Below are 21,294 nucleotides of genomic sequence, written 5' to 3'. Positions count from 1 at the left end.
GTGAATTGAATTCATTTGGCATCATGAGATAGTATAGTTACCACAATAGTATTGTCTAAGTGCTATATAAATATTGGTTTCATTTATTATCTACATGAAATAAACTTTTCAATATTAATATCTATAGATAAGTCATGCACAATAAGACCAATGCAAGGTTATCCACTATAAAAGCCAACAATGACAATATGAGGACAGGAGTGGTCCTGTATAGCACTATCTCCTTGTTTAAATGGCCATGGCCTTGCATACAAACTGTAAGCTAACTATATGTACAGGTCTTTCCATTTGTGGTGAATCGTTGTTAAGATTCTATTACATAGTAGTCAAGAATCCATGATGACTTCTGAGATCAAAAAGTATACTGTACACTGAGATTTTCACACACAGGCATTGCTTCAGACATTGTAAGATCAACTCTTGGTGAATGTCACTGGATCCTTTCTCACCGGAAATTTGGGTTGCAATTCTTGCAAAACTAGCATAGGAAATTATGCAGTTATCATTAGTGAATAAATGTCACTGATATTGTAATGATTTTCAATTGTGCAACAGTTTGGCCTAGCATTGAACAACAATAGATGGTTTCTGATTTCAATCACTTAGCAAATCAAGTCTTGCACCAACAAATTATGCAAACAACAGCTGGTAATCTTACACATTCAGCATGCACAGAGTGCGGTAGATCAGATTATGGCATGGACCAATCACACACAGACACATGTCTAACAAACTGGAATCATATGGCAGGAATTCGTATTTTTCAGTTTTCCCCTCTTTTTTGCACATCTACCCATACCAAATTGTCTGGACCAGAAATGCCTGAGTAAAGAGTGCTGCATGATCTAATGGTTTTGTGCTAGCAAGCAGAGGCTGCAGATTTGAAATGGTTACTAGATTGATATCCTCAAGAAATGGCAAGAACACAAAAACATTACGGTCTATATTATGCAGTGGGTTAGGGCTTGAGTACAAGACAAGCAGATAAAAGAAAACTGCACGCTTATTACAAAGTTCATATATATAGATACCATTGTAATGTAACCAGTTGGCACAGGTGCATAAAATTTGATGGTTACAAGTCATCAAGAAATTGAATATGGATCAATTTCATTGAGTTACCACGTGGAACTTACCTACTATGTTAAACCTTACTAATGTGGAGTGTATGTGTGTTGTACAACTCATGCATCTTCTGTTTAGGGTCCAGTGTGTATATGTGGACTGGGCAAGCATTTAATTGTTTACTATCTAGGCATTTCAATGTGTACAGAAAATGTACATATGAGGACATTCACATGTCAGTTATCCTCTTAGCAATGTCAAAAAACAGTTCTGTTGAGGTGCAGCTGGGTTCATCTAACAGGACGTTGCTTCCTCTTTCTGCAGATTGCGTTATACCCTAAGAGGTAGCGGAGACAAACATTTACACATCAACAAACCTTACATATAGCACATATTGTAAACATGATAATTATTACAAAATCAACAAGCTCATTGCTTACAGAATACAAAGGAATTTTTCCAAGAACAGGTATCTGTAAATCTGATACCAAACTGTCAACCCGTCCAGTGGGAAACACAGGCCATGATTCCTAGATGTATGTACAAAGAGTAAATTAAAATTTTAAATGTAACATACATAGTAAATACCTTACAACAAGGACAACAGTAGCTGCTCATATTTTCTATCAGTCCAATGACTTTTAAATTCATTTTCTTGCAAAAGTTTATTTCTTTTCTGACCGTTGCCACTGCCACTTCTTGTGGTGTAGTAACAATCACTGCTCCATCTGGTCGTGCATTAGTCAATATTTTTATGATTGACAAGTGTTCATCAGATGTTCCTGGTGGAGTATTTTAGGAACTACAGTCAAGGAATGAAAATTCATCTGTGAAGGTGAATATGCTGTTCAGCTAATCTTGTTACAAAAGGATATCAAAAATTAAGTAATCCAATCGTCCCCAAAAAGTATCTTTAATGAACCGTTTAATGAGAGCTGTGGTAAGACACTAGCTATTGAGAAAGAAGACAGCAGCATCTGTGTGTACCTGTTTTTCTAGGTCCTCTCCAGACAACTCTGAAAACAACAGAGGATACGAAGCTAATAGTCTGCCCAAAACAATGGGGCTACCAGGGGATTAATGATAAAGTCACTTACGCAGAATCAATGTCTTCCAGTAGGGTGCCTACAGACATTACCTTAATGTCATGGTTAGGTGACCTACACAAGTACACATACAAACTCACTTATAGTTGGTTAATGTGACTATAGTAGTTTGCTAATCAGTGAAATTGTGTATACAAATAATGTGTGTGTACCACAACACACAGTGTATTCAAAACACTTAAAACACTAAATTTAATATGCATGTAGGCTATGTAGCCATAGTTTATATATATGTACTCCTCCTAATTAAGTACTAACAGATACAACATCAACATAATATATACCTTACATACAACTATAATATGGGCTCATATTGTTTAAGTTGTTAACAACCAACCTTAATGGTACCCAACCATAATCAGAATTGACAACTTTCTGTCCTTCAACTCCCATCATTTTAGGTACAGATGGTCCACAGATATCCAAGTCAGCAATGCCAACCTATTATGGCATAATTAAAGAATTAATCATAATAACAAGTTGTACCTTCTTTCCACAATTAGCTAGGGCAGTAGCTAGACATGTGGCAATACTTGACTTGCCAACCCCTAAACAAAAGTGTTAAATGATATGCCATTAACACATATTAGCACATAACCTGTTAAGTGCAGTAACAGATACACCTATAGCAACTCATTGATTCCATGGGCAAACTGAGAAAACTTATGTCTAGACTTCCACACTATAATTGTTATTATATTAAGCCATGAATACCTTAAACTACATTGGTACTGCTTTAACATTACCTAACCGCAATATTGAACTACAGAAGAACTCATCATGCATCACCACATAGACAAATTGATACAAGTTGTTTTACCTAACTATGTAAGCAGTGCAAATGAATGACATCGTTGATAGGAATACACCCCATAATGACTGTCCCACCCATGACATCTACTATGGCTATAAATACCCAGCAAAGTTGCAGTCAGTTGCATTATTCCAGGATCTGTCATATTGCTGCTAACCTATACAAGTTGCAGTGATATATATAGTATATTCTAAAGATGAGGAGTTGGCACCTGCTGCTGCTGACAGCATTTGCCATATGTGGCCTGGCCACTAGTACTTACAGCACAGGTATTTTATTAGTGTATGTTAGTGTAGCATAGCTGAGCATGAATACATAGCCATTTATTGTAGCTAGCTTAATAACTAATAGGTAACTGCATGAGGTATTCTCATTCACAAATCTGAGGTATTCTCATTCACAAATCTAATGTATCCGGTGGCTTCTTTAGAATGCATTCCACATAACTGAATGCTTTTCTCTTAATTATTAGGAAAATGTGTAGTATCATGGTCTAGTTGGAGTTCATGGAGTTTTTGCAATAAAAGATGTGGATTAGGTGTACAACAAAGACATCGTTCTTGTGTCAGTTCAGGAAACTGTCCATACAGGTAAACCATGAGTACTGTACAAGTACAAGTCTGGTATGTTCAAGAATAAAATCACTGCTTGTTTTAATCCCTACAACAGCCATTCTCACCAAGATGTAGTGAAGGGCAGCAGCTCAGATGATGAAAATCCAACACTGCATCCATCAGAGGATGATATTATCTCCAGTGGAGATGACCCAGCTGAGGCAGACAAGAAGTCTGCTAGTTCCATAGAAGTGGATACCTCTAATAACCAATCCTTCTACCAATCACTTAAACTCCTATGTCCAGGAAGGGGACATGAAATCAAAAAATGTTTCAAATCTAGTTGTGGTAAGTGATTAACACTTAAGATGAATGGCTTTACTATTTAAACTAACAGTATACTTCACATGGGCTTCATGGGGTTCGTGGAGTGGCTGTACTTCAACTTGTGGAGGCTATGGGCGCCGCTATAGACGAAGAAAATGTGAAAGAACTTACAACTATGCTGCACCGAGGTGTGTGGGTAGTAACCAAGAAGTAGAATCTTGTGGTACACAATGTTGTCCAGGTATGTATGTGAAGTGATCAAAGTGTTTACAAGCAATTTACCTATATTCCTGTTTCTTAGTTGATGCAACATGGAGTTCATGGAGTTCATTTAGCTTGTGCAGCAAAAGCTGTGGTGGTGGCTACAGAGTTTCTTCTAGAGTCTGCATCAAGGCTAAGTGTGGAGGAAAGGAATATTGTGAAGGAGAGTCTAAGAGATACATACCATGTAACACAGATTGCTGTCGCAGTGAGTTACACAAACTTTATAATTTAGCCTGTTTGATTACTATGATCATGCTACTCAGAACCACCATATTGGGGCATATGGAAGGATTGGTCTGTATGCAGCAAGAAGTGTGGTGGTGGAATTTCCTACAGAAAGAGAACATGCTACCCATCCAAGTGCCCGGATCCTTATGTTAAAAAGTGCACTGGACATGGTTATGAAGAGAAGAAATGCAATGAGCAGTGCTGTCCAGGTCTGTTCGCCATAATAATATTATAACCGGCTGTTCATTACATGCATTCTTGTAGTCAAACCATATTGGGGAGATTGGGAGGAATGGTCTGTGTGTAACAAGAAGTGTGGAGGTGGAATTTCTTACAGAAAGAGGAAGTGTATCCCATCAAAATGTCCATACTCTGATCCTCGATACAACAAATGTGATGGCAATGATTATGAAGAGAAGAAATGCAATGAGCAATGTTGTCCAGGTATGTAATCATCACTATAGTGTAAAAAATAATAATTAATGCACTAATCTAATAGTGAAACCATATTGGGGAGATTGGGAGGAATGGACTGTATGTAGCAAAAAGTGTGGAGGTGGAATTTCTTACAGAAAGAGAAAGTGCATTCCATCAAAATGTCCATACTCCGATCCTCGATACAACAAGTGCTATGGCAACGATTATGAAGAGAAGAAATGTAATGAGCAGTGTTGTCCAGGTATGTAAGCCTTAATTGTACATAGGAGTGGATAGCCATGAAAAATTTACAGAACGCCCAGAATGGAGTGAATGGGCTGTATGGTCAACTTGCAGCAAGAGGTGTGGAGGTGGATTTTCATACAGACGAAGAAAGTGCATACAATCCAAGTGCCCCCATCCTTATTATAAAACCTGTGAAGGAAGTGGATATGAAGAGAAGAAGTGCAATGAGAAGTGCTGCCCAGGTTAGAAGAAAATAACAACCTCAACATATAGCTATTACCTTTAAAATCTCTCACAGAGGCTCCAAGCTGGGCTAAATGGGAAAACTGGAGTGTGTGCAGCAAAAAATGTGGTAGTGGAATCTCTTACAGAAGAAGAAAATGTGTTCCATCAAAATGTCCCTACTCTGACCGTCGATACAACAAATGTTTTGGAAGTGGATATGAAGAGAAAAAATGCAATGAACAATGTTGTCCAGGTTAGTTAATATGCCTACACTACTTTATAACTGTGATGAACTAGTTTTTTTTAGTTACAATTGAGTATGTTACAGTAGGGCTCAAACAAATATTCTATTATTCGGTGAATATTTGTTTCAAAGGAAATAATATAGCATCAGTGTGTAGAGTACATAGAAATTCTTGATCGTTAAGTGATCAAATCATGTTGATTCTGAATTGTATTAAAGAGGCATCTTGTACAACAGGATTATTGATATTTTGTCTACCAATGCTGAAAAAGAACATTCGAATATTCGCTAGTTTGAATAAAGAATAGTAAAAGCCACTATTCGTTTGAGTCCTATATTGCAGCCATTATACAAATTATTGTTTGTCAAATTACTAGAAAAACCATACTACGGAGATTGGGAGGAATGGTCTGTATGTAGCAAAAAGTGTGGTGGAGGAATTTCTTACAGAAAGAGAAAGTGCCTTCCATCAAAGTGTCCATACTCTGACCCTCGATACAACAAATGTGATGGAAATGACTATGAAGAGAAGAAATGCAATGACCAATGTTGTCCAGGTATGTATACTACCTTTTCTACTCAAATATTTTTATTATTATTGCTTGTGTATTCATGTTACAGTGAAACCATACTATGGAGATTGGGAGGAATGGTCTGTGTGTAGCAAAAAGTGTGGTGGAGGAATTTCTTATAGAAAGAGAAAGTGCCTTCCATCAAAGTGTCCATACTCTGACCCTCGATACAACAAATGTGATGGAAATGACTATGAAGAGAAGAAGTGCAATGACCAATGTTGTCCAGGTATGTATACTACCTTTTCTACTCAAATATTTTTATTATTATTGCTTGTGTATTCATGTTACAGTGAAACCATACTACGGAGATTGGGAGGAATGGTCTGTGTGTAGCAAAAAGTGTGGTGGAGGAATTTCTTATAGAAAGAGAAAGTGCCTTCCATCAAAGTGTCCATACTCTGACCCTCGATACAACAAATGTGATGGAAATGACTATGAAGAGAAGAAATGCAATGACCAATGTTGTCCAGGTATGTATACTACCTTTTCTACTCAAATATTTTTATTATTATTGCTTGTGTATTCATGTTACAGTGAAACCATACTACGGAGATTGGGAGGAATGGTCTGTGTGTAGCAAAAAGTGTGGTGGAGGAATTTCTTATAGAAAGAGAAAGTGCCTTCCATCAAAGTGTCCATACTCTGACCCTCGATACAACAAATGTGATGGAAATGACTATGAAGAGAAGAAGTGCAATGACCAATGTTGTCCAGGTATGTATACTACCTTTTCTACTCAAATATTTTTATTATTATTGCTTGTGTATTCATGTTACAGTGAAACCATACTATGGAGATTGGGAGGAATGGTCTGTGTGTAGCAAAAAGTGTGGTGGAGGAATTTCTTATAGAAAGAGAAAGTGCCTTCCATCAAAGTGTCCATACTCTGACCCTCGATACAACAAATGTGATGGAAATGACTATGAAGAGAAGAAGTGCAATGACCAATGTTGTCCAGGTATGTATACTACCTTTTCTACTCAAATATTTTTATTATTATTGCTTGTGTATTCATGTTACAGTGAAACCATACTACGGAGATTGGGAGGAATGGTCTGTGTGTAGCAAAAAGTGTGGTGGAGGAATTTCTTATAGAAAGAGAAAGTGCCTTCCGTCAAAGTGTCCATACTCTGACCCTCGATACAACAAATGTGATGGAAATGACTATGAAGAGAAGAAATGCAATGAGCAATGTTGTCCAGGTATGTTACTCTTACACTAACATGGATACTTTACTTCCATGACTTATCTTACAGAAAAACCATACTGGGGTGACTGGGAAAATTGGTCCATTTGTAGCAAGAAGTGTGGAAGTGGAATTTCGTACAGAAAGAGAAAATGCCTTCCATCAAAGTGCCCATATTCTGATCCTCAATATAACAAGTGCTATGGCAATGATTACGAAGAGAAGAAATGTAACGAGCAGTGTTGTCCAGGTATGCTGACCTTATCGCATCATGTAAGCAAACACATGATCTATGCACACTATTAACCCTACAGAAAAGCCATACTGGGGAGGTTGGGAAGAATGGTCTGTGTGTAGCAAGAAGTGTGGAGGTGGAATTTCTTACAGAAAGAGAAAATGCCTTCCATCAAAATGTCCATACTCTGATCCTCGATACAACAAATGTGATGGTAGTGATTACGAAGAGAAAAAATGTAATGAAGAATGCTGTCCACGTGAGTTATAACCAGCCACCAGAATTGCTAACCACAGTGCCCATACAGAACCTCCATCATGGGGTACATGGAGCAAATGGAACTACTGCAGCAAGACTTGCGGAGGCGGTTTAAAGAACAGAACCAGACACTGCTACCAATCCAAGTGTCCTGATTACGGAAAATGTTCAGGTCATGGATATGAAGAAGCTAAATGTAATGAACACTGTTGTCCAGGTTAGTTATAAAATAATCAAAATCTTGTAAATGTTACTGAAACATCTAACACTAAAGAACGTCCATACTGGGGAGAGTGGGAAAATTGGAGTGTATGTAGCAAAAAATGTGGAGGAGGAGTGTCCTACAGAAAGAGAAAGTGTATTCCCTCCAAATGCCCCTCACCTTATTACAAGACATGTCAAGGTCGTTCATATGAAGAAAAGAAATGTAATGAAAAATGCTGTCCTGGTAAGCCATTTTATCTGATAGCCTAGAGCCACCATTACAATGTGTTGTTTCTTAGAAAAACCATACTGGGGAGATTGGGAGGAATGGTCTGTGTGTAGCAAGAAGTGTGGAGGAGGAATTTCTTACAGAAAGAGGAAATGTGTACCATCAAAATGTCCATACTCTGATCCTCAGCATAACAAGTGCTATGGCAATGATTATGAAGAGAAGAAATGTAACGAGAACTGCTGTCCAGGTATGTTCCTTGGTGTAGGGTTAGTAATTATTACAAAATTTAACAGAAAAACCATATTGGGGTGGATGGCAAGAATGGTCTGTGTGTAGCAAGAAATGTGGAGGAGGAATTTCTTACAGAAAGAGGAAGTGTATCCCATCAAAATGTCCGTATGCTGATCCTTCACACAACAAATGTTATGGAAGTGACTATGAGGAGAAGAAATGTAATGAAAAATGCTGTCCAGGTACATTATCCTAACTGTAACGTCAACCATAATACAGCTGCTGCTTAAATTTACAGAAAAACCACACTATGGAGATTGGGAGGAATGGTCTGTGTGCAGCAAGAAGTGTGGAGGAGGAATTTCTTACAGAAAGAGGAAGTGTATCCCATCAAAATGTCCGTATGCTGATCCTTCACACAACAAATGTGACGGAAGTGACTATGAGGAGAAGAAATGTAATGAGAAATGCTGTCCAGGTATGTCATCCATATATGCAGTTGGACGAATTATCTATATAAACCATCAAAACAGAAAAACCATATTGGGGAGATTGGGAGGAATGGTCTGTGTGTAGCAAGAAGTGTGGAGGAGGAATTTCTTACAGAAAGAGGAAGTGCTATCAGTCCAAGTGTCCAGATCCTTACTACACAAAGTGCGACGGAAGTGACTATGAGGAAAAGAAGTGCAATGACCAATGTTGTCCAGGTAGGTGTTGGCAGTTGCTAATTATGGAACGAACATGACACAACAATCTTTTAACAGAAAAACCACACTGGGGAGATTGGGAGGAATGGTCTGTCTGTAGCAAGAAATGTGGAGGAGGAATTTCATACAGAAAGAGGAAATGTATACCATCAAAATGTCCATACTCTGATCTTTCACACAACAAATGTGATGGAAATGATTATGAAGAGAAGAAATGTAATGATAAATGCTGTCCAGGTAAACACTAACACTACTACACTCTGTATAAATTTACATAACCCATATGATATCCAGAACCAGACCATTTTGGTGAATGGTCAACATGGAGCAAGTGCAGCTCTAGTTGTGGAAAGGGCAAAAAGTTCCGCAAGAGGGAATGCTACCAATCTAAATGTCCAACAGATTACAGAGGGTGTAAAGGAAGTAACTATGAGTATGCTGACTGTGACGCTGGTTGCTGTCCAAGTAAGAAAACGTATATCATATCGGTACAGTGATGTTACTTTTTTCTATCAACAGAGAATGGCTACTGGGGCTCATGGTCTAGTTGGAGTGACTGCTCAGTATCTTGTGGCTATGGACAACAAAGGAGAGAAAGAAAATGTCATGAACCAGAATGTGGAGGAAAGGGCTGTTGGGGCAGCAAATACAGTGCCAAGTCCTGCTACATTCAATGTGAAGCTCCCACAACTAAAGGAGACTACTATGATAAACATCAGTGGTAGTGATATCGACAGATTCTTATGGACAGTGACCTTTTCTAATCCTATATTTTTGTATATTTTATCCAGAGTTTATATATACTTGGTTTAAGTGTGTTTTTTTTCTTTTTAAGTATAAAACATTCTTTATTTGTACTGATTTGACATTTTATTAAAAACTTAATCATAATTACATACCTCCTTTTCCTGAAAGAATCAAAATTTTATGCTTGATTGCATTCATACGGACATCAATGAACTCTTGATCTGGATCAACACCACCTACAGAAATGCAACCCGTTTCAGTTGCAGCTACTTTGACCGCAATACTAGCAATAGACATGTTTCGTATCAGCAATAGTTTATATCCATCCTAGCTAGTAGAGTGATTAAATGATCACTTTACTATCTAGCAAGGTTCTACTGCTACAGTGCAGCTACCAACAAACCTCCACTGAGACATAAGTCCCTTCCAGGGCATCCTTGACAAATATTAGCCTTTCCTGCCAATTTCTGTAGAGAGTATAGTGTGCAGTAAGAACACATTGCATATCAAACCTGGGAGGCTACACCCAGTAAACAAAGGGAGTCAGGTTAATAGTTATAATTACACTGTTGCCAAATCCCAGACCCAGTGGCATAATCTAGCTAGCTATATAAGTCATAGATCATAGATTCTCAGGATAAAGCATGTACAATGTAAAGTTACATATACAAGGTGTTAGCAGCTTTCTTGCATGCGCCGGATTAACTTATCCCCTTTTAGCTGGACTGTGCAGTCTATAGCATGCAGCAAAGAAGCCACAACAGCTGGTATCTACATTCAAAACTTTTATAATGATTTCTCGCCAGCACATGCCCGCGTCTCACATGCATTTGTATTAGTCTTGAACCCAGCCAGGATTCGGTGCAGTATGTTGCATGAAAAATTAGAATACGCTAAAATTGTTGGTACCGCATAGTCGATAGTAGCTATAGCTATATCTAGTACCTTGTAAAAAAACAACAACAAAAACTCACTGTTTCTGAAGGGCATCCAACGACCGCTGCAACGTTTTCGCTATGCTCGTCCTTTTCCATACCCCAGTCAGGGTGCGAACTATTTAGAAACAGGGGAAGGTATGGTGGAAGTAAACCCCAGTATATCTAACTCGATACGAAAATGGCTAACAAAGGAAGCAGAGAAATGTCATAAAATTGGCTCATTTAGTTCAGCAGCTAACAATTTCCAACCCAGGCCTGAAAGGTGAGTTAAAAGTGCATGAAAAATATTATACGTATTGTAGTGCTATATATACAGGCTTGGTTTGGGAGCCATCCCATTACCCACATCCGACAGATCACTTACTATGAGTAAAATAAAGAAGGACATACACAGGAGACTGAAACACACCTCGCATACAGAAGAACAAGTGGTTGGAAAAGTTCAATTTAATGAACTTGATAGTGACATGACTGGTAGTAGATCACTTGCAGTTCATGGTCGGTTGACCATGAGGACTGACAGTGAAGTACTAGGGATTAAGAAAAAACGAAAGAGAAAGAAGCGCAAGGAGAGGATTAATGAAGACCCTGAACTGGTACCAACAGCAGAAAAAGATGACTTACCATCATCTACCTATTCTACTAGTGATGGTGTACCTCTGGACAATGCTGTGTGCTCATCTGAAAAAAGGGACTTGATCAAATTTAAGGTGTGGAGGTTGTTGAATTAAATAGTGTATATTTTTCCTACCAGAAATGGAGAACAAAGTTGCGGTATGGTCAGCATCAACCGCAAACAAATTGTGGCAGACTAAGGTGGAGGAGTGTTATGCTAAACAGATACCTTAGAAAATAAATATTGATAGCGATATTGCACCTATCGGTTGTTTTTATATACCCACATTGCCTTTTGTGTAATTCATTACTAATTTATCAACTGTGAAAATTTCACTCTGTGGGTTTGCAGAGTGGAAAGAGCTGTTCTAGTATACAAATTAATATATATATATAGACAGATACACATCTTAATTGTCAGTGATGACACCATCAGTAGCTTACACTACAATAAGTGTCCTGTGAGTTAGTTAGCGCAGAGGTAGAGACCAGGATGCTTTGTTTATCAAATTTGTATGGCATATAATATTATTAATACCTATATGTGTTGATTACTTCTGTTTTGGCTGTCAGCTATGGTCAACCCAAGAGTTTGGGGTCATCAGTGGTTAACTTCAACATTTATCAGTACTTCAAGGGAATATGTTTGTGTGTGCATCTAAGGCCTTGCAAGACAACTGCAATTTTACCAACTGTTTTATGGGTGTTGTGTACAAATAGTGGGTAGATAACAAACATCTAAGGGGACACATTTTATGATTAATTGGAAACTCACATGTTCTTAGTACTTCCATATAAGTGTACCAGTAGTGAGTGTGCAACTGCAAAACATTGTGGTGACAGTATGTCATGAGGTGACTGATCAAATGATGTGAATAATATAATATGTGCATGAAAGCAGCATAATCATGTTGTTTATTTGTTATCAAGCTACTTCACAACACGATGTTAACTGCTATACATGGTAATAGGCTGGGTTGCTTCATCATGTTAGCCTTAAAACAAGTTGTCATACTCACTCTCCTTGGTTCATTGGGTTAACAAATATTAACTACATATTGTGTGGGCTTTATGTGAGATAATGTATATTTTACAATTGGGTGGAGTTTGTATCACATGATAGCTACATGTATAGTATGCACTTGACAGCAAACACAGATGGAAGGGTGTTTAGCACAAGCCAAAGGAACTTGAGAAATATACTAACCTAAAGTTAAGAGGGATTGCTGGACAATTTCCTAGGAGGAAACTAAACATATCACAAATCGGAACTTGTGTAGGATGAAGTGTGTGAATTACCAGCCATTTTCCACATTGATGTGAAATTATTAGTATACTGTTAAAAGCTCAGTACCCTATGATAAAATTGCATAGATGGCTTTTTTTATTAGTAAGGGTGTTGGATTGTAAGGTGCAACAAGCTCTCATTGTATAGAGGCATCCTGGATTAGAGATGTTGGATTAGACAGATGGGTTCAATTGGACTGCTAACATCTCTACTACAGATATTAGCGTCAAAAGCATTTAACACAATGTACCATGTGGGTTTTCATCAGATGTTTATCTATTATTAAGTTGGTCCAACTCACTGTATAGCAAAATGTAAACACATTTTATTGTGGGTATTACCAAGAGTAAATAATGGAAGAGTTACATAATGCACAATACCCTAAATAATCTTGACTGGTTGTAAAGTGATGCAGTGCCACTGAAATGTGAATGCATGCTTGCCAACAGTGATGACATTGTTATGCAACTTTATAGAAGACTATAAATATATTGAGTCAGGTGCTTCATAACTTCTTGAGGTGTTGTGCGGATATAGCTAAAAGAAGTCAGGAGAACCTTTACATATAATAATTTTATTTCAATATTGTGCAACAATCCATATTATTTAATAATTGTCATACACTTCTGTTATTTTATTGACTTGATACAGCATTCCGCCACACATCTCACTAAATATTTTAATTGCATTCAGATTTTTATTTACTGAACAGACAGACAGTGTACTGATGCATCCAGGGCCAAAAAAAATACAGTCATAATACATAATTATATAGTGCATCAACAGTGTTATTTGCTATAAAATGTCAATCAAGAGTCAATGCAGTTAGTGTTTGCAGTTTGGATTTGAACTAGGGTTACTCAAGTCATTAGGTAAATTCCAATCTTGGATTGTTCTATATTTGTATTAATCACAATTGGTAATAGGGATAATGAAGTGAAGAGGGTGGTATTGTCAGGTTGATTGTTGGGTTTTGGTGAAGTATGCATGGTGGTATATGTACTGCCAAGTGATCACTTAATTTGTAACCTAATTCTCTAATAGTAGGACAAGATCAGCTACAGCTCACAAGTTGCTTCACAATTATTCATCAAATAATAAAATTCGTAATTTCTATTTCAATCGCCTCCCTAGACTTTGAAATGCTCTTCCCCCTATCAACACTGAACTACACTTTAACACAATCAAATCAATAATTTACAAGCACTAGTGAAACCATTTTACAGAACACTTTAATCCAACTTAAGTAATTCATACACATAGTAATTTCCTTTTCCCTTGCTATTGCTGCAACATTGCTCCTACCCCTTTTAATTAATTATTAATGTAATTCAAGTTTTCTTTTTTTCATTCTTTCTTTTGGCTGCTAGCACAGGTTGCTAGCAGACCATCAGTGCAGTATGTAATCTAATGTTATCCATCTCTTTACTGTAATTGTACAATGCCACGCATGCATTGTAAAGTTATTATTGCTGCAAGGTGGTAAATGGATTAACAGAAAATGTGTAGTCTTGATATGTGTCTACATGTGGTTAAAGTGAGTCATTGTAACAATTCCACATAGCAGATCCACATCTCATTAAAGATATTAATAAACTAGAAAAGGTACGGAGAAGAGGTACAAAGATGGACTGTGACAATGTCAAACTATAACTGGTCAAGTTCTGTTACTTCTAGCTATGTGAAATTGTTACAATGGCTCACTTTAACCACACGTAGACACATATCAAGACTACACATTTTCTGTTAATCCATTTACCAGATCATAGTCTTTAGTGAGTGAAAATTCAAGTGTAGCAGTAAGCTTATAGTTCATATATGGAGATCTTCATAAAATATGAACTATAAGCTTACTACTACACTTGATAGTTCTGCTTGGGAAAAGTTAATAATTCCTGTACTGATGTATGAAAGCTCTATACTTTCACCAGGGGCGTACTCAGGGGTTTCCAGAAATTCCTTTGGAATTTACACACTACTTTAAGCATGGAGAAAATGGTGCTTTAGGTTTCCAAATTTTTGGATTCATCATGAAACAGATCACTTTACAAATTGTTTAGCAATGGTATCTCACATATAATAGCAATATCAATTTTAGTATTAAATATTAAACAACAAGTTAGTGAAAAGATCAATATACTCTAATAAAGCAGTCAGGCAATATTAACTCTAATAGAACTGTCACTTAGTTGTAGTCACTAACACTACCTATCATGGCACATACTATATATAGCCATGTAGCTATCTATCTGTGTATATCTATAATACAATCAAGATTGTTCTCAAGCACAGCTGGTAGACATAAGATGTGTGCTGTGATGATAGACCGAGATACTGCAGCTAATCACTGGCTCACCATGTTACAATTCTGATTCTGTTCATCAATGCACTGCATGGACCATTTTATCTGCAAGCTTCACCAGTATAGAGAAGAGTAATGTAGTATAGTTCATCAGTACATAATTTATACAGTAAAAAGGGAAAAACAGAATCACTGCTGTATGTACATTGAGAACCCAGGGGTACCATTATCCAATATGGGTTATTCCCCATTTGTCCGAGGTGGGTCACTAAGGCTCACTGACATTGAGTATGTTTATTGATTGAGATAGGTCAGCGTATTCAAAAGCTGTTTGTACAATGCGGCAATTATGCCAGCATAATTTCAGGCATAATAGGTATCTGTGGGAATCAGGAATTATGCTAGCATTTTGAGGTAACTGTAAAGCTTTAACAGCAGGAAAATCTGCAGATTGCACGATTCCGTTAAAAAAAGATTGAGATACTCTAATAGAGCAGTCATATTTGAAACCTCACTATTATGGTAGAAATATACCAAAATTATGTAGTGCATAGACCTTCATTAGTTGATTGCTCTACTGATGAGCATGTAGTGGCTGTTACAGATTGCTATATGCATCAAATCCACCCTTTTATATATTACTGCATGTATGAATCTTATAATATGGATGTTCAAATGATTTGCATCATCACAACATTCACGATCAGTTAGCGTGTTTATGTCAAAGACATGTAGTTACCTGCATCATCCACACAACGAAAGGTCAGAAGTGATACACTGATCAATCATTATAGTATCAGTAACATACATACATCATCTGTATATGATACAAAACATTATCATGTATGCACAAAAAATTGTATGAATGAACAAACACAATGTTATCAGTTTGACTCATCTGTTTGCAACTTCCTTCAACACCTTGCACCACTGAATATATACATTACACATGATGAATAATTCAATAGCTTTACAACATGCATAATAATAATGTACAACATATTTATAGTCCACTCCCAATAAAATTCCTACCCAGGTATATTTATATGTGGGTGGGTAGTCTTATATCTCTTGGTACAAGTTTATGCATGTTTTGTGTCTACAGGGTCCATACAGATTAACGCTGGCTTTAGCTGCCAATCCACTGGAAGCAATAGTCATACCATAACTAGTAATACTTACTTCTTTGTACCAAGAGTTAAATAAATAATATGATAAGAGAGCATCAAACACTACATAGTCCTGTAACAAATAAAGTTTAAGTGGTTTGACGTGTGCCTACTAAACCAGCAAATTCCCAAAGACTGAGTGCTCCTTCAATCACATTATGCTTGAAGGTCAGTTTTGTTTACTAACATGGCAACACCAGCAATGCAGACAAAATTTTGGACGATATTACGTTCTCTGTTATTAGTTCCTCAGACACGGTTCTCATGGAGCTATCCTCAAAATTTATCAGCCATGCTCTCTACAACAGTGCTGACTCTTACTGGCTTGGCATCTTTAAATGCATACCCTTGTGCCTGGAAAGAAAAGCCATTACGGTCATTTGTCAAAGGACTACATGGCATTAAATACTCTCTTCTCCAATACTATTAGCTTGTCTTTTAAATTCCTTATCATTACATACTAGGACCCAAAACAATGCTAAAGCCTGTCAGAAACTTCAAAACAGTGTGTGTGTGTGATGCAGATGACATAATAACACAGGGATCCACAAAAAATAACATTTACTTTCTCTGAGCCTTAAAACAATGAAATATGAAGAAAGCTAGGGCTCTGTGGTATTGCCAAAACCCTTTATTTGGTATTTTTTGAAGTAAATACTGTATAGGTTGAATAGATATTGTATAAACATTATTGATCTGGAAAAGGTGTTTAGTACAGTAAGTGCATGGCAAGGCAAAAGCATTTGCATTCAGCTACCCTACAGTAACAATGCAGTAAAATTTGGCCACAACATCCTAATTCCCCATATTACTCTAATAACCACTACTATATATTCAGTATTTTTGATATTTCAGTATTATGGTTTTGGTTTTGAGTTTCACAATATTCTATTGTAATTTGCGTGGGAGGACCAAAGCGATGCCGCATATCATATTGTCCATACAGTACTAATCAACTGCATAACTGTACTGTATAAGTCATACAGTACAGTTATGCAGCTAATTGGGCAAATACAGTACAGTTATGCATTTAATTGGGCAAATACAGCACACTTGGGAAAATACGGGACAGTACAGTTATGTGGAGAATTTATTTAAGGAATGTTACGTAAACAACACACTGTAAATTGCTAAAACCAACCAAACTAATCTTATGAGTTCGTTCTACGGCTAGGAATAGATAGTATAAACACTTACTGATCATCTGATCATGAAGCTTTTTAAACACGGCTCCACTAAGATAGCACGATTGATCACATGCGTGACATTGTAAATCGCTAAAACTAGCCAAACTACAAACTAATCCTATTAGTTCATTCTACGACTACAAATAGATTAGTTAAACAGTTACTGATATCCTGATCACCGAAAATCGCAGTGGTTTGAGTACTAGAGAAAATCTCTCTGAGCCAGACGACCAGGAAGTACAATATAACAGTTAAAGCACCACCTATGCTTGTGTGTATGAAAAATACAGCACTCAGGGGGTGTGTCAAGGCAAATACAGCACTCAGCTTCGCCTCTTGCTGTATTAGCCTCGACATGCCCCTGCTATATTTTCCATATACACACACAGCAGTGCTTTAACTATAACATATAGTATGGTGGCTTTGTTAATAACTCAGTTTATGAATATAATGCAGAGCCCTACACTACAAGCAGTAAATGCAAATTTGACACCATGCTGCAAAAGAAGTCACTCAAATGATTCCTTGGCCAACATTTAAGCAGGGAGGAGTTGACACTTGTGGACATTTTAGTAAGAAACGCTTGTCAATGGGTGACACGTTACAGTATATGATGACTCATGTTCTGCGTGGGTGCATGCCACTTGTGAAGGTTTCACTAAAAAACAGTACATGTACATAAAAATTAAACAAATGTAGCCAGATAAATTTTTGGAGAATAGCACCATGTATGCAAAATGAATCTAGCCTGAACTTCAAGGTTTAATGGAGTTAAGGTGACATTAACTGTTCTATTAGAATGGCCAATGTAAGTGTTTTTACCAACAACTGATGCGATTATTGGTTACATATCATCTTTTCGTTTTTCAATGTGTGTACCCTTAGAATCCATTGTAAACAGTTAATGATGACTTGTATGGCCATTTGTGAATTATATTTCCTTCATAACATATGTAAACATACATACAGATCATGAATCACTGTGTAAAGTGTGCATGACATAAAATTCTGTAGAAAAACTTACTTCATGTTGTTGCATTTTGCTTTCACATTTAATATTAAATATTGATGTTTCATCATCCTTCCAGTCAGCTCTTCTTGGTACAGGTGGAGTAATCACGATGACCTTATTAAATATTTTGATCCTTTAACTTTTTCTTCATTAATAGCTGCCCCTCTGATATAAATAGCACCACGCACTCTATTGTTGCCAGTTTTCTATGTAAAAGACATATAGAGGAATTAGCTACACTTACGTGTATGTGTATAATATATATATATTATATATACATACCTTGCTTTTCACTTTGTAGTAATAAAGAAAGTTGCCCTTAAGAGTAAATTCTCTTTTCCTCCATGGAGTGTACCATTTTGGGCATGGTCCTGTTTTGCGCAGTATTGCTGTTTTCTCTGCTTGTTCTAGTCCAAAACTTGCATAGGTTGGCTAACAAAGAGAAAGATAGAGCTATATAGTTAACCATCATGTATTGTGCATATACCAGATTGAGTGATATGAAATTTGTTTTCAATATGTCTGATAGTGTCATTTTATCCTTTCAGGTGCCAGGCGGTATGCATGGATTTACTAGTCACATTTACTAGTCACATTTACTAGTCACAGTTATGTTAACAATGTAAACACAAGGAAAAAGAAAAACCACAATGATGAAAAAAAAAGCAAAAACCAAACATGCATATTAGTGGTGTACGATATGTGATATATATCGAAATATCATGATACAATTTTCTATATCGTAATATGATATAGAATCTTTATATCGTAATATAAGCCTAGGTATAGATTTTAGCTATAATTAGAGAAAAATGTACCCAAGATATCATTGTACACTATAAAAGAGCTTGTAATGTTGTATGCTAGTCATGAACCATGTGATATTGTACTTCTAGTAAATCAGTGCTACAAGTGTTATCAGTGTAAGCACACAAGCTGAGTGATGAATTTGTACATCGTGATATATTGTGTGCTATAATCATGATAGGAAAATATCTTATATCACACACCACTAATGCATATGTATGTAACAAAAATTTTATAGCTATGATATCCAGCTATGCTTATAGACAGTCTGAACTAGGCCAAGGCCGCAGCTCTGCTAACAGTTATATAGTATAAACTCTCAGTAGCAAATTAGCAATGTAAGCTATACTGAGAAAATTCTAGGGACAAAAAGTGAGCATCTAACAAGCTACTATATAGACTTGCAGGTGTATTAGAGTTATAAAAATGTGGAAGAAAACTTCAGCTAGGTTCTACAAGCAGTGTTTGCATGCTTGCTAGGCACACACCACACTTGTTTTTTTTATGTTTAATCACAAATTAAAGCAGTGATATGGGAAGGGTTCCACCATATGCCTGGATAGCCTGAGCCACTTTACAGTGGCATAACAGTTTTGAATTAGAACTGACACAATGACAGGTTGAACATGCGCGTGTGCCCCGACTGATATGATGCTTCAGCCAAGCATAAATCAACTGCTGTGGTTTAGGCTTTGGCTTCACTGTCTGCTATTGCGATATGCCTTTTTGCTTACTGCAGCAGCTACAATGAATATGTACAATAGTTAATTAGCAAATAAATAAAGCCAGTTCGGGAAATTTTCAATTCCCAAAATTGCTTTAGCTAATTGTTTACTATACAGTGTGTAACTGAAACTGCCGAAATAGAAAGTTGCAAATAAGAAAAAAAGTTCCATCACTGGTCTTTACTGGGATAGCTATCCAGCACATTGGTAGCTACTCTTTTTTTTTTACCACACAATGCCACAACTGTACCCATAATTTTAATAGTTTGTAAATGTATGGCTTTAAAGAATGTATGTGATTTCAGAGGGAGTCAATTTTTAATAGAGTGATGCATCACATAGCTATCAAGTCACGCATGTCCTAAGAACTTTGTGTATGAGTTGACACCCTGAACCTCTGCAGTAGGGCCTTATAGCTATCAGCATACCAAGGCTGAAACATTATGTGTAAAACTGCTAGTGCATATTTGGGTTTCTAATTGAGTTTACATTGCTTCGATCACTTGCAATTGCACCGCATTCCACACCCGCCGGGTTTTATAAGGAGTTGTAGTGTGCTCTTTTCACCACCTTTGGTGTCCCGGTATTACACTGTAAATAATTCACACTGCTGCTAGTGCCATTAAGAAAAGGTGATGTTTAAACTCTACGGCCAAAAACAAAGAAAAACAGCCATGTTGGCATGGAACCATGACCATTCACATTAAAGCATGCACGTGTGCTTTACCACTATGACACATCAACTAATGGTGCTATGATTTCTAGCCCTATTATAAACCATTAGTAAAAATAAAAATCCACCCTCCCGCACTGCTACGTATTTTGAGTACAGGGGGATGAAAAACTAATTAATAATTAAGTTTATGTGGCCTAAGGTGTTGAAAATGATAGTAAGTACGTACGTATAGCTACTTATGTATTTTAACTACAGCTTAATATACTCCTGATAGCTAGATATAAACAATCTATGGCTAGAATCACTCGGTGCATTGTACCTTTCCAGCTGCAGATCTCCTCAGCATGTTGTAAATTACTCTGTCATCAGATGTCATAACTGAGTCACTGTGCGTTGGATTCTCGTGATGTGCCTCACAAGAGCTGACGATATTTAACTGACTTGAGAATTCGTCCATTTCGCTATAAACGATTTCCACCTAGTTGAGCTGATACTTATAAATAGTTGGCGTCCGTTGTTAGCCGTATACTGCCGCATAGCACAATTCTAAATCACGTGTCGTACCCTTGATCTTACACTTACACTTTGAACTGCACTGAACTGTTAATTTAGGCACACCCTAATGAGTTGACTATTTTCATTTTTAGTCACATTTCAGTACTGCATGCCAGCAGGTGTGTTACTTAAGTATTTTACATGAGAGTCATTTG

The 21,294-nt window shown here is 37.0% G+C and overlaps 4 protein-coding genes across 5 annotated transcripts; 2 read left to right on the top strand and 2 right to left on the bottom strand.

The window, feature by feature from the left end:
* Nucleotides 1–1,216: 1,216 nt before the first annotated feature.
* Nucleotides 1,217–11,087, bottom strand: LOC136259959 (cytosolic Fe-S cluster assembly factor NUBP1-like). The gene is made up of 11 exons (XM_066053541.1): nt 10,840–11,087; nt 10,269–10,332; nt 10,018–10,101; nt 2,658–2,719; nt 2,509–2,612; nt 2,163–2,225; nt 2,053–2,081; nt 1,941–2,000; nt 1,654–1,859; nt 1,506–1,595; nt 1,217–1,402 (listed from the first exon to the last, which is right to left on the bottom strand). Exons 1-11 carry the CDS (start codon nt 10,897–10,899, stop codon nt 1,295–1,297), a joined length of 930 nt encoding a protein of 309 aa, XP_065909613.1. The 5' UTR covers nt 10,900–11,087; the 3' UTR covers nt 1,217–1,294.
* Nucleotides 3,124–10,009, top strand: LOC136259900 (SCO-spondin-like). Of its 2 annotated transcripts, XM_066053457.1 has the most exons (27): nt 3,124–3,254; nt 3,458–3,575; nt 3,655–3,887; nt 3,937–4,107; nt 4,168–4,335; nt 4,394–4,567; nt 4,623–4,802; nt 4,858–5,037; nt 5,090–5,263; nt 5,320–5,499; nt 5,868–6,047; nt 6,112–6,291; nt 6,356–6,535; nt 6,600–6,779; nt 6,844–7,023; nt 7,088–7,267; nt 7,322–7,501; nt 7,566–7,745; nt 7,794–7,961; nt 8,019–8,192; nt 8,248–8,427; nt 8,474–8,653; nt 8,710–8,889; nt 8,945–9,118; nt 9,176–9,355; nt 9,413–9,583; nt 9,638–10,009. In XM_066053457.1, the coding sequence occupies exons 1-27, from the start codon at nt 3,182–3,184 to the stop codon at nt 9,841–9,843; spliced, it is 4,704 nt and encodes a 1,567-aa protein (XP_065909529.1). In that variant the 5' UTR covers nt 3,124–3,181; the 3' UTR covers nt 9,844–10,009. The 2 variants fall into 2 exon arrangements, with proteins under 2 accessions (XP_065909529.1, XP_065909530.1); XM_066053458.1 differs by lacking the exon at nt 7,088–7,267.
* Nucleotides 10,747–11,749, top strand: LOC136259952 (uncharacterized). The gene is made up of 3 exons (XM_066053532.1): nt 10,747–11,065; nt 11,120–11,513; nt 11,558–11,749. Exons 1-3 carry the CDS (start codon nt 10,941–10,943, stop codon nt 11,657–11,659), a joined length of 621 nt encoding a protein of 206 aa, XP_065909604.1. The 5' UTR covers nt 10,747–10,940; the 3' UTR covers nt 11,660–11,749.
* Nucleotides 11,750–15,791: 4,042 nt separating this feature from the next.
* On the bottom strand, nt 15,792–21,092 carry LOC136259957 (uncharacterized). Its single transcript, XM_066053539.1, has 4 exons — nt 20,904–21,092; nt 18,659–18,808; nt 18,389–18,582; nt 15,792–15,938 (listed from the first exon to the last, which is right to left on the bottom strand). The coding sequence occupies exons 1-3, from the start codon at nt 21,039–21,041 to the stop codon at nt 18,481–18,483; spliced, it is 390 nt and encodes a 129-aa protein (XP_065909611.1). The 5' UTR covers nt 21,042–21,092; the 3' UTR covers nt 15,792–15,938; nt 18,389–18,480.
* Nucleotides 21,093–21,294: the final 202 nt, after the last annotated feature.

Source organism: Dysidea avara, chromosome 7, assembly GCF_963678975.1.
Source record: "Dysidea avara chromosome 7, odDysAvar1.4, whole genome shotgun sequence".
NCBI classification, from domain to species: domain Eukaryota; kingdom Metazoa; phylum Porifera; class Demospongiae; order Dictyoceratida; family Dysideidae; genus Dysidea; species Dysidea avara.
Note: the sequence above shows the minus strand (reverse complement) of the source record. Positions and strands in the feature narration are given on the sequence as shown.

Coding starts and splice junctions, on each gene's coding strand:
- LOC136259900 (XM_066053457.1), top strand. CDS start 3,182: ATGAGGAGTTGGCACCTGCTGCTGCTGACAGCATTTGCCATATGTGGC. Junction 4,568..4,622: donor CAATGAGCAGTGCTGTCCAG/GTCTGTTCGCCA, acceptor GCATTCTTGTAG/TCAAACCATATTGGGGAGAT. Junction 8,654..8,709: donor TAATGAAAAATGCTGTCCAG/GTACATTATCCT, acceptor TTAAATTTACAG/AAAAACCACACTATGGAGAT.
- LOC136259959 (XM_066053541.1), bottom strand. CDS start 10,899: ATGGAAAAGGACGAGCATAGCGAAAACGTTGCAGCGGTCGTTGGATGC. Junction 2,001..2,052: donor GAGAGGACCTAGAAAAACAG/GTACACACAGAT, acceptor GTCTTACCACAG/CTCTCATTAAACGGTTCATT. Junction 1,596..1,653: donor ACTGTTGTCCTTGTTGTAAG/GTATTTACTATG, acceptor ACATACATCTAG/GAATCATGGCCTGTGTTTCC.
- LOC136259952 (XM_066053532.1), top strand. CDS start 10,941: ATGGTGGAAGTAAACCCCAGTATATCTAACTCGATACGAAAATGGCTA. Junction 11,066..11,119: donor TTCCAACCCAGGCCTGAAAG/GTGAGTTAAAAG, acceptor CTATATATACAG/GCTTGGTTTGGGAGCCATCC. Junction 11,514..11,557: donor GGGACTTGATCAAATTTAAG/GTGTGGAGGTTG, acceptor TTTTCCTACCAG/AAATGGAGAACAAAGTTGCG.
- LOC136259957 (XM_066053539.1), bottom strand. CDS start 21,041: ATGGACGAATTCTCAAGTCAGTTAAATATCGTCAGCTCTTGTGAGGCA. Junction 18,809..20,903: donor GGAGATCTGCAGCTGGAAAG/GTACAATGCACC, acceptor TCTCTTTGTTAG/CCAACCTATGCAAGTTTTGG. Junction 18,583..18,658: donor ACTACAAAGTGAAAAGCAAG/GTATGTATATAT, acceptor TCTTTTACATAG/AAAACTGGCAACAATAGAGT.